This window comes from Euprymna scolopes, chromosome 21 (assembly GCF_053919585.1).
Source record: "Euprymna scolopes isolate OS-2025 chromosome 21, ASM5391958v1, whole genome shotgun sequence".
Classification (NCBI taxonomy): domain Eukaryota; kingdom Metazoa; phylum Mollusca; class Cephalopoda; order Sepiida; family Sepiolidae; genus Euprymna; species Euprymna scolopes.
Genome location: NC_136502.1, coordinates 35,415,735 through 35,428,734, shown reverse-complemented (window position 1 = coordinate 35,428,734; position 13,000 = coordinate 35,415,735). Strand labels below are relative to the sequence as shown.

Sequence of the window (13,000 nt, the reverse complement as noted above, 5' to 3'; positions counted from 1 at the left end):
TTCAAAGGTGTTATCCATCAAGACAAAAATGGTGGTGTTTCTTTTTGAAAATTTAATATTCAAATTTTTAAATTCTAATTAAAAATATTAGAAAAAGTTTTATGTTATTCTGCTTTTCATATGATAAAACTAAGGTTTTAATCTTTCTGAAAAAAGGGTTGCTCAAGAATAATGGATTTTAATAGATTTTTATTTGTTTAAACAAAAACAACTTGGTTTTTCTTCCATTTTTTGACCATGCCTATAATATATATATATATATATATATATATATATATATATATATATATATATATATATATATATATATATGATGTATGTATATATGTATAATTTTCCCATCCATTTTTCTTTATTTTTATAGGTGCAAAGCTGTGGTTACTTATTTGAATCTGAACGATATTGAAAACTTTTGGCGACCAGTTGACTGATTATTTTTGTAATCTTAAGAAAAAAAAAAGCAATTATTGCCACAGTATAAGATGAGGACAAAAAAGCAATACAAAATAAAAAACAAGCGTACTCAATACACAACAGATAAGGAACGATCTAAAAACTTTGGAACTAAAATTGAAACGAAATAAATCTGAAAGAAAGTGAAATCGCCTTTAACCGTTATAGTAAGCTCTTTAACAAAAGGAGAAAGAAAAAGGGGTTTTCGGAGGTGTATCAATAAACTCATCAGATTTGGTTACATACAGGTATTAAAAAAAGGGTAAAAAAAAAACACTTCTCCAAAAATTCACTGAAGTAAAAAGCCAAAACAAGTAACAAATACAAGAAAAAACAACAAACAAATTATAAAACAAAAATATACAAAAATAAAACAAACAAGCAAACAAACAACACGAGAAACGCATCAATTCTTTTACACGGTGTTTGGACGAGTGCATCATTTTCAAATCGGGAAACGTATGCAGACGCCATTTTGTCAAAAAGTAGTTAGCACCGTTTGAGCATAACAGCGCATGGCCGTGTTTTCATTAGACATCTTAAAAGAGAAAAACCAAGGGAAATAGAACAAAAAGGGGACAAAAAATTTTTGAAATCAAAGAATTACAGCAGAGAATAAAACAATCGCGTTCTATTCTGCTTACAAGAAATCAATTAGAATTCGAAGAATACAATACACTAACGGAGATACAACATAAAATAGTCATATTTCTATATTTCTATCTTAATCTGATATCATCGATTGACAATATCATTTTTAATATCTGCACAAAGCTATTCATATCTAGCTGCACACACACACACACACACACACACACACACACACACACACACACACACACACACATCCACATCCACACACACACATACATATATTATAATCTGTTCACACACATCCATTTGTTTGAATTCATTCATATCTAGCTAGTTAATTGAGTCCCTTAGCATCTATCCATCTAATTGAGTCCGTGTACATCGATCAGTCTATCTGAAAATGCTCTCACACAAATCCATGTAGTAGAATCCGTTCAGATCTAGCTATTTGAGCCCGTCGACATACAATTATTTCTTTGAGCCTGTTTACATTTAGTTGTCTAATTGTACCTGATTACATCTAAGTCCGTTCACATCTACCGATCTAAGTGAGTTCGTTCATATTTGAGTTAGTTCACAACAAACTATCTAGTTGAGTTTGTTCTACATCTACCTGTTCGTAGTCTGTTTATATATATATATATATATATATATATATATATATATATATATATATATATATATACCTGTCTGAGTTCGTTCATATCTGCTTATTTGTGTCCGTTCATATTTTCCTTTCATTCTGCTCATATCTACCTTTCACTCCGTTCATATCTACTTGCCTGATCTGAGTCAGTTCATATATACCTTTCCCCGTTCATATCTACCTATTTGAGTCCGTTCACACACATCCATATATTCGATTTCAGATCTATCCATCCATGTCCGTTCACATCTAATTGTCTGTCGGAGTCTGTTCATATCGATCTATATATCTGTTCGTTTACATCTATCAATTCGAGTCCGCCTATATACCTATCTACACTACCATTTGTCCGTATTACTGTACTCAGGATATGCCAGCAAGTACAGACAGAAAGTGCAGTAAAAACATTATTTTCTGAAACGGATGAAAAAACCGAGAACCATCTTAAAAAGGTGACTCAATTGATCAGCCGATAAGACGAACATAGCAAGCTGAAACAAAGAACAAACGTAAAAGCTTATTAAACTTTCACATATAAACCTGAGAAATTACAAAGACTAAGTCGTAAAAGTTAATAAAAAAAAAGAGAAAGAATAAAAAAGGAAAGAAAGATTACTGTTCATTTTATTCGTGTTCACAATATTATTAAGTTCTTGGAATACCGTCAAAATTGTGTCCTAATTATACAGAGAACATGTTTTGCCATTCCGTAGGTAAACACAATTAGTTTACAAGGAAAGAACTTTACGATCTGTAGAAACAACTCCTTTAAAAACTTGTCGCGAAGGAGCTAGATAAAAAAGGGGATTATAACATTAAAAAACGAAGCACGAAAGATAATCGTATAGCAACAGTAACTTCATACGCTTTATATATTATAAGTATTAAAAATGCAAAAAGAACAACGCGTAAATTTGAAAACGTAAAAATCTATGCGGACGCCATTTTTTATGTAGAAAATTGTTAGCATCGCTTGAATGCTCGTATCAGTTTAAATATATAATCAGATACCGGATTATATACATATAAAAAAAAACGTCTAACCGAAACACGTGGCAAAACGTAAGTATCAAAAGCAACGCCAACAATCCGAAATAAAACTAAATAAACAAACTATCCATAAAACAAAAAGTCTGAGAAAAAAAATATTGAACAAACAATAAACAAAACAAATAATCGAAATCAACGAAAAAAATCAAAAACGCAAAAACAAAAAATAAATAAAGATTAACCAATAAATAAAAAATCCGAAACTAATACACAAAAGGAAAATAAAAATAAAAGACAAAGAACAAAGTAAGAAAAAAAGAAAACAAAACAAAACTGTGAAACAAATTAAATACAAAAATGGCCGCTAAACGTTCCTGTCGATTTTTCGGTTTGACGTTTTTCCCGCCATATTTGCTTCTGATTTTCTGTCTGTCTGGTAATCTGCATCTAGTCACCTCATCGAATCCTGTAATGACGAAATCAAAGATTGACAGCAAGAATAACGTGCACTGGGCCAACGCTTCAAGCTACATCAAATGGGGTGACGTTCCCAAAACGAAATCCATCGATATTCACTACGAGAAATCATCGGACGGATTGGACCCGCTCTTCAAATTCTCGCGCTTCTTCGTCAAAACAACGTTAAACAACAAACTGCCTATTGGTAAGTATGCAATAAACGTTTCGAGGAAATTCCATGGTAGCTTTTTTCATTTATCTTTATCATCTATTCTTAATGATAATATTTACATTGTGATAATAAATCTATGTACGATTTATTAAATGTAAAAAGTTCACTACTATATAATAAAGCGTGAACGAGAGAGAGAGAGAGAGAGAGAGAGAGGGAGAGAGGAAAGAAGGAGAGAGAGGGGGAGGGGAGAGAGAGAGAAGAGAGGGAAGGAGAGAGATAATCTTTTATTTTAATGTACTTAATTTCCTTCTCCCCTCCTAGCACACCATAGAATAAGTACGTGACCATCCCTTTCTCTCGGCATTCGTCACATAATCAGAATTTCCCTATATCTATTGGTCTGCTGGTTTTTTAACTTCTCTAATGAAATATACATGTGCAATGTGTAGTGTCAAAATATGTTTGCGTTCCTCTCTGTTCACCAAGCAGTGTCACATCAATTAAAAAAATGAAGAAAAAATAAAATAATTGCAATTGTTTGTTAAACATTCTTTAAAGAAATAAAAAAAATGTCTTTTTAAAAGTTGTAACGGTTTAAATCTAAAAAAAAAGGAATAAAAAAATCACTAATTACTAGCGGGACCTGTGGAAATTCCACAGCGGACTCTTTCATATGTAATATATTCATGTTGGCATTTTGTGGATGTTCATCGTAAATGGAGACACCCTGGTATTATTGTAGCTATTAAGTTTTCTATAAATGCAAAACAATCAGAACCAAATAGATGCATTCTGTTCATTTTAGGTTTTACACCGCAAAACGCTTCATATGGCGTTTTTCCTAGCCCTTATTGAACGATCTATTTCTGATACATGCTGCTGCCATTAAAGCGTATGTCCATAAACTATGCGCTAATTTCGATTCGATAAGTAGGCATCTTGTCATCTCAAAAAGGGTTCGCCATGCCCTTTCAGCGGTGCCATTTTGGAAGGGGGAATACGGCGCCGATATCTCGTGTTTAATACGGTGGTTAATTAATAGAAGTTCAAAGTCTTTAATAGTAAATTCAGTCCCATTGTCTGAGCGAATACATTTTACTGAACCATACGGGGCAACATCAGCTAAATATTTCTTAGTGGCGAGGATAGTGTCGGATTTGTTTTTTTTAGAAAACAAACTATAATTAAACCGGAAAAATCATCAATAAAGTTCAAAACGTACCTTAGATTGTTTCTCCCCATCGGGCTGATCGGACCTGCTAAGTCACAATGCACAAGTGAGAGAATTTTCGTAGCTTTTTTGTCTGACGTTCGACTTATATTTTTTGTCAGTTTCACGTGTGCACACACATCACACTTTGGGAGATCGTCTGAAGGTATTATTTTCATGCCTTCGACTACGTTTGGTAATTTTTAAATATCAGCTGTATTGCAGTGTCCTAGAATTTTATGCCAGGGTTCCAAGTCGTGACAGGCAGTTTTGAGGGAACCATACTTTTTAAATAATATAGTCGGCTATTTTCTTTAATGTCAAATACAGTTCCATTGGGGTATATCAATTTTGATATATTTTGGCCAAATTGTATATTCGCGCCTTGTTTAATTGCAGCCTGCACGGAAAATATGTCTTGCTTAAATGTAGGTATGAACAGAGCATTTTTTAGAATACAGTTACAGATTTCGCCTTTATTATTTTTAGGGATATTTTAGCATCGCCTCTTTTCAAGACTATACCATTTATTTGACTACCGTCGGCAAGTTCGACAAAATGACTTTGTGGATTAAAGTTTGAATCAAAATTTATAAAATCAGATTCCTTGGTGATAACGTGCGCTGTAGCACCACAGTCTACAAGGAGATTTTTTACCGTTTGTGGTATTGTCAAAGTTACATGTGAATAGAAATGTATGTTCTTCCTCAAAGTTCTCAACGTTTTTTACGGAGTCCATTTTAGAGCGTTTATATCGACATTGGACACTTTTGTGGTTGGGTCGTCCACAATTATAGCAGATAATTTTATTCTTTTTCTTGGGAAAATTACTTTTGGAGAATACGTTGCGGTGAGGTGCGAAATTTGGTGGTGTCTGCTTTCGAGAAGCATTTTTGAACTTCATAATATTGCTGGAGTTATTATTGTCCACGAGCATACGATTAGTCTCTTCGTAACTGCGCAATGCCACTTTAAATTCGCTGAAATTTATGGGTTTGTCTTTCTGAGTTATAACAGTTGTAAATGGTTTAAAATCGGCTGGAAGTCCCTTGAGGGTCATTGATATCAACAAGCTATCGCTTATTATTTCATCTGAGAGTTTTAAGGCACTGGCGGTTGTTTCTGCCTTTATAACGTAGTCGGTAATCGTTTCATCCTCGTTACGTTTCAGAGACGTTAATTCTGTATACAGGGATATTATTTTCGGTTTTCCTTTCGATAAAAAATGTTCTCTTTATATGTTCAATGCTTTCCTTCCATCATCTAATGCGTCTCTTATAAACAGAGACAGACTTCTATCGTCTAAACATTGAATCAGTTCTGCAAAAACAGTCGCGTTCTTTTCGAGAAATTCGAGGTCGTTTGGATTCTCTGTTGGAGATTGTATGACTTTGTGTAGTTTTCGAATCCTTAGATATCCCAGAAATTTTACCTGCCACAATTCGAAATTAGATTCCGATCCGTCAAAGAAAAGACGGTGACTGAGCGCATAACCTGTTAAGTTTTCTATAAATGCAAAACAATCAGAACCAAATAGATGCATGGTGACCCCGACGCGCCATCTTTTGTTAAAACTGCTAAAGTATTTATCTAAGCTAACAGTGACGCCCGGTGTAGCCCGGTCGTAAAAACGCTTAAATATGATATTTTAATTTATGCAGATTTCGTATATAATATTTTAGAGTCAATTTTCTAGCGATTCTTATATATTATAAAGTCGTGAATTCAATGAAGCATGCATGATCCCCGTGAGTGCGCAGTGAACGAGGCATAAAAAAATGAAAAAAAAAAAGTTCAGCATTCCCCCCCCTCATTATGCCCGAAAATCACCAGGAGGCGTCAAATTCTGATGAAAATTAACAAACGGTGCCGTTTTAGGCCTTAACATATGTAAATTTGAGCTTTGTATCATGCAAAAAAAGAAATAACTAAGTCCATCATTTGCCCCCGCCCATTTAGCCCCCAAAGTCCGCAAGGATTTAACATATTTAAATTTGAGTTCAGCACCATGCAAAACTGTTAAATAGACAGACACAGAAAATTTTGGACAAATATTGTAAAATAGTCCCAAAAATAGAGTGTTTTTATTAGCCCTAAAAGAGCCCCTGGGGCACACCCAAGAGTTATCGTGAAGTATAGACAAACAAAATCATATAGAAATCAGTAAATTACAACTTTTCAGAAAGTTTTATAAAAATCCAAGATATCAATTTTTTTTAATAAGCACAAAAGTGTCAATTTTAGCCATTTTAACCTGAAAGGCATCTCTAGGGGTGGGGGTGGGGGCAACCGAAGTTTTTCCGGAAAATCCGTTCTGTTACTTTTTTACTCATATCATTTTTAGTATGTGACAGAAGAACGGACAAGGGTAAATTTACAGGTCCACCCTCCTTTGTGAGGGGACACCAATATATATATATATATATATATATATATATATATATATATATATATATATATATATATATATATATATATATATATATATATAAGTTTTCGTTCTGGTTTCGATTCAGGCTGATGCACCCAAGTCATATGGATATATTTTTGGGCCCCTCACAAAGGAGGGTGGACCTGTAAATTCACCCTTGTCCGTTCGTCTGTCACATATTAAATATAATATAAGTAAAAATGTAACAGAACGGATATATATATATATAAACTTGAATTCCTTCAACTATAATCGAAACCAAAACTTATGAAGAATTCTTGGTAAAATTATTTATACAAGAAATGGAAGGTCATAACAATAAAACAACACTCAAACGGAAGAAAAAAGATGTAAGCGTAATACACAAAATAACACATACGCTATCGTATTAATACAGTAGAACCCCTGGGTACGGTGGCCCTAGAATACGGTTTTTTCAGGTCATGACGTGGAATAGGATGTTGTTTCCGGTCCCTGGTTACGATATTTTCCCCGCCTTACGGTGTTATTTATAATGTTGTTTGATTATATACATGTGTATTTTATATTGTATAGTATTTTGTTCCTAATTTTTAATGTCGTATCCAGAAGTTATACTGTATATAGAGTCTATATAATTAAATAATGGATGAGTAATGCGTAGAAAAGTCGGTAAGTTAACATTTTGCATTTCAAATTGTCGACTTCTCTCCGTGTTATTCATCGGCAAGTTGAAGTGTAAAATGCTAATTTCAACTTGGCGACATTTCTGTTAATTTGCGCATGCGTAAACTAATAATAGCTAAAAGAAATTTTATAACTTTTTTTTATCTATCTGTCGGGTTAGCTCAAACGGTAGCTAACGCGGCTGGAGCGCTTAAAATCTTGGTTTCGATTCTAGCTGGTGGAACCCAATTCATTTTGTTAAAAAAAAAAAAAAATTAAATCAGTGATATATATATATATATATATATATATATATATATATATATATATATATATATATCACTGATTTAATTTTTTTTTTAACAAAATATATATATATATATATATATATATATATCACTGATTTAATTTTTTTTAACAAAATATATATATATATATATATATATCACTGATTTAATTTTTTTTTAACAAAATATATATATATATATATATATATCACTGATTTAATTTTTTTTTTAACAAAATATATATATATATATATATATATATATATATATATATCACTGATTTAATTTTTTTTTTAACAAAATATATATATATATATATATATATATATGCAGCATTTTTTTTCATTAAAGAAAATAAACGTTTTTTGTCTATTAATTCTATTTTCGATCCTTTCCAATTTCTGAATAACAATCTTCACGTCTGGCGGGAACTGGCTGATGAATCCGGATTTATGATATATATATATATATATATATATATATATATATATATATATATATATATATATATTGAAGTGAAGCCTGTTATTCGAAAGTTGGAAAGATCGAAAAAGAATTAATAGACAAAACACGTCTATTTTAATGAATATATATATATATATATATATATATATATATATATATATATATATATATATATACGTGAATACAGACATACGTGTTCCTTAGAAAAATGCATGTTAAAAATTGGTAAATTATTATTATTTTTACCTTATTGACACGAGTTAATTCCTAATCATGAGTGCACAGTAAACGAGGCATAAGAAAACGACTAAGGTCAGCATTTGCCCCCCCCCCCCATTTAGCCCCAAAAGTCCCCAGGGAAAGTCGAATCCTGGTGAAAATGAACAAACGGAGCAGTTTTAGGCCTTAACATATGTAAATTTGAATTCTGCACCATGCAAAAAAAGAAATGATTAAGTTTATCATTTACCCCCTCCCCCTATTTAGCTGAAAATGTTCCCAAGGCCTTAACATATTTAAATTTTAGTTCTGCACCATGCAAAAAGAAAGAAATGATTAAGTCCATCATTTGCATCCCCCCTCCGTCTCATTTAGCCCCCAAAATCCCCAAGGCCTTAACATATTTAAATTTGAGTTCAGCACTATGCAAAACTGCTAATAAATAGACATACACAGAAAATTTTGGACATATATGGTAAAATAGTCCCAAAAATAGAGTGTTTTTATTAGCCCTAAAAGAGCCCCTGGGGCACACCCAAGAGTTATCGCGAAGTATGGACAAACAAAATCATATAGAAATCAGTTAGTTACAACTTTTCAGAAAGTTTTATAAAAATCCAAGATATCAATTTTTTTAATAAGCACAAAACTGCCGATTTTAGCCATTCTAACACGAAAAGCACCCTTGAAGGAGGGGAAGGGCAACCGAAGTTTTCATGGAAAATCTGTTCTATTACTTTTTCATTCATATCATGTTTAATGTTTGTGTAAAAATATTTTAAAATTCCAAGACGTAGTTATTGAGAAAAGTGCGGATAGACGAATGGATGAACGGACAAGGGTGAATTTACAGGTCCACCCTCTTTTTGTCGGTGGACTAAAAACCTAAATATGCAAAAAATAAATGTTACCAAAGGCAGGATAGATCGCTTTTTCACCTATCTGGTAGAATCTTACATTTTCAAATGATTGGTGACAGTTAGTTGATGTGTTTTCTATCTTTATGTCGTTTAATTTTCGATTTTTGAGCGAATATCTAGGCTTGTCATAGCTCTGGTAAAACCTCCATTCTAACTCAACAGACTTGACAATACTTTTATTTTCAAGACAATAAACGCTTTAAAATAAGTTTAAACACAAGAAACTTATCCAGGTAGGTAGACGAGTAACTTATCTTGCCTTTGGTAACATTTATTTGTTGTACATTTATTTTTTGTTTTCATAAAATGTTTCAATATTCTTTTTTTTGTATCTATTCTTGCTAAGATGAATGGTATTCGATTAACCATGTAGTGATAATAAGCATTGGATGCATATACGGGGTGGCCCACTTAAAAGTAGCCCATAAAATGTAGTAGAGATGAGGAATTTTTAGCAGGACCTTTTATTGAATCCATGGGTGTAGCGTGTTCTCGTTCTGTCAGCCATGACTGGGTAGAAGTCCCAAATAAAAGCTGTCGTGTCCTTACAGCTTAGTGTAGTAACTAAAAAAAAAAAACCTTCGAGTTGCCCTTGACAATTGTCGATCACTTTACTTTCTTTATTGCGCACACATAACGAAATGTTTCTCAGATTAACATGTAATCAGAGACCTATTTGCCTATAGATTATTTCGCTGGCAATATATAGAGTCCGCCATAATATCAACATTGTTTTATTTTAACATAATACATTTAACATAGAAGAATTACGCAACGACAAACATAAATAAATAAAAATGGGTACACGTAACGTTTTTGCAACATTACGTTTCTGATTTTTTTTTTAGACGAGGATTACTTTTTCATATTATTTGGGTTCTTCGGACTACTGTTCTCATCTTGAGTGTCACTTTCACAACGTTTCGGTCGATGTAATCCTCGACCTTCTCAGGTGAGTCATGTAAAAGTCGAAGAGTCTGTCTGTCGAACTCGGAAATCTGCACGAAATTTCTAGCAGAACTTTTTATGTAATCCACGGAGGTAGCATGCTCTCGTTCCGCCAGCCATGACTGGGTAGAAAAATTTTATTTTGAGTGTCACCCGCACTAGGGATTGAACCTCCAACCACTAGAAGAGTGCAACTTATAAGCCGAGGAGTTTATGTACTTTATTCACTATGTCTTTCAACAGAAAGTTTTCTGAGTTCGACAAGATACACCCAAAGAAAGCCGGAGGTTACATTGACTGAAACCTTGTGACAATAAAACGCAAGATGAAAAAGTAGTCTGAAGAATCTAAAAATAAAATATTATGAGAACATTTATTAAAGATTTGTCTTCTCTTCGTGTAGCTTTAATGCACTTTGATAACCTCACAATTCTACGGCACTTGAGCAATGGCAGCACAGATTTCAACCTTAAGTTCAACAATGATATGAAACTATACGATTTTCGCGTTCGAAGAAGAAACGCTTAAGTATCAATAAAGTTACAAACAAAAGAAAATAGGGTACTGATCCAGAACTTGACCCAAATCTGCGTTGGTATCGTCCGACATTTTACGATAAGCAACCGCAAAAGTTTGCGGAAAAAAGTCGACTCAAACACTGCCAGACGATAAATACAAAACGCTATAAAAACAAAACTTTAACACAAGAAATAAGACTTACCGTAAATTTATTTATTTATTTATTTTTTAACGCACGTTCACCCCTAACAAGGCATATCGCCACTTGGACATAAAGGGCTACTATTTGAGACCATGCCTAAGAAAGATTACCAAGATGTTAGTTTACATTACATTTAAACTTCTGCATATCAATACAGTCAGGGAAGCACTAACAAGAAGGGAATTCACAAGTCTTGCTGTTCGAGAGAAGAAAATAAAGAAATAAATAAGTTTTCTGGAATTTGGGACCTCAACAGCGAAGGGGTGTGATTATGTTGCTAAGCGGGTTTGTCAGAGTGGGGTATGTCGTGAAAGTACAAATGCAATTAGTTCATTAGAGCACATTCCATTAAAATACTTGTATATCAGGCACAGGGATGCAATATTGCGGCGATAGGACAGGGATTGGAGCTTAGTTGACAGAACGAGACCTATTAGATTGGAGACTCTTCTTTAGACCCTATTCAAAGGAAAAAGACTAATGGTAGATGCACCAGCTCAGATGTGGCAACAATACTCGATGCATGGACGAATAGTGGCCTTGTAGAGATACAAGATAATCTCATGTGTGAGTAGTTTTCTAGCAGAATAGAGGGAGCCCACTTCTTTGCAACAGCCTTCGCAATGTCCTCACTGTATTTGTTCCAGTTCATATTGCCTGTGGATGTTAAGCCGAGGAGTTTAAAGGAAGAACTATCAGGAAGGTTGGTATTTGTCATGAATATCGGTAGTTGGGATTATACGAAAGAAATTTTCTGATTTTATTTTTAAGAAAAGAATATTAAAAAAAATGTTTTTAAAAGAAATGTTTAAAAAAATAATTTTTTGAAACGAAAACATGCGAACAACCATTAATGAAAATCATTGTTTTTTCTTTTTTCATGGAAAATATCTAAGAAGTTATTATTTTTTTAAAGAAAAGTTTTAATAAAGTAGGTTTTTTTTTAAAGAAAAATTTTAATAAAGTAGTTTGTTTTTTTAAAGATGAAAATAATTTTTTGTTTCATGTATACAACTATGATTGAAAACAATTTTATTTTGAAAAATAGTATCAGATGATTTTTTTTTCTATTAACGAAAACATCGTCTGCCCACAGCTAATTGCTGATTGGTTCATCGCATCGGCTTTTTTTCCGGTCCCTTATTTTAAATCAGGACAGACTGAGTGTGCAAAATCAGTTTAATATCAAAAATATAAAAAGAGCAATTCGTATAATTTAGCTTATCTGGCTACTGTTTTGATCTTGAGTGTTATTTTTACAACACTACGGCTGATGTAAGCTCCGACCTTTTTCAGGTGTATCTTGTCAGGCTTAACATTGCTTAACTTCCGTGATCTCAAGAAAACTGGTATGTTAATGTGATTATAGAAGTATCCGATAAGTACGCCTTTCTTCTTCCTCTATTCCTCCGCTCTTCACCCCCTCCTTCTCCGCTGATCTCGATCAATCTATGCATTTAGAAATAAAATGCTATTTTAGATATAATAGTGACAGACAAACAAACAAACAAAAAGCTTTTTATATAGAACGTATGTGAAAAATTACAAACATGAAAATACGTATTATTAAGAATTGCAAAGAATGTTTAGATTTACATTTGCACGAAATATAGTGACGTACAGATACAGTTAAAATATTAAAACCACCCATTCAGTACTGTCCAGATTTAACGATTGCTTAACTTTGACGATCTCACGGGAAGCAGTGTAGTGTGTCAAGATAACTTGTTGAGATTACTCACACTTCCACTCTCACTTATTTTTTTCTGGCAGCGTACAGTAAACTAACTTGGTTCATGTTCTTCACCAGCACCGAAAAATGCATTATCTGAATATG

At 33.0% G+C, this 13,000-nt stretch overlaps 1 protein-coding gene across 1 annotated transcript in view; it reads left to right on the top strand.

The window, feature by feature from the left end:
• Positions 1 to 1,727: 1,727 nt before the first annotated feature.
• The window catches only part of LOC145242094 (prominin-1-like), a 119,702-nt gene continuing 108,429 nt past the window's right edge, over positions 1,728 to 13,000 (top strand). Inside the window, exon 1 of the mRNA XM_080105011.1 lies at positions 1,728 to 3,347. Coding sequence (XP_079961137.1) covers positions 3,041 to 3,347 — 307 coding nt within the window. The 5' untranslated portion in view covers positions 1,728 to 3,040. The remainder of the gene's footprint in view (positions 3,348 to 13,000) is intronic.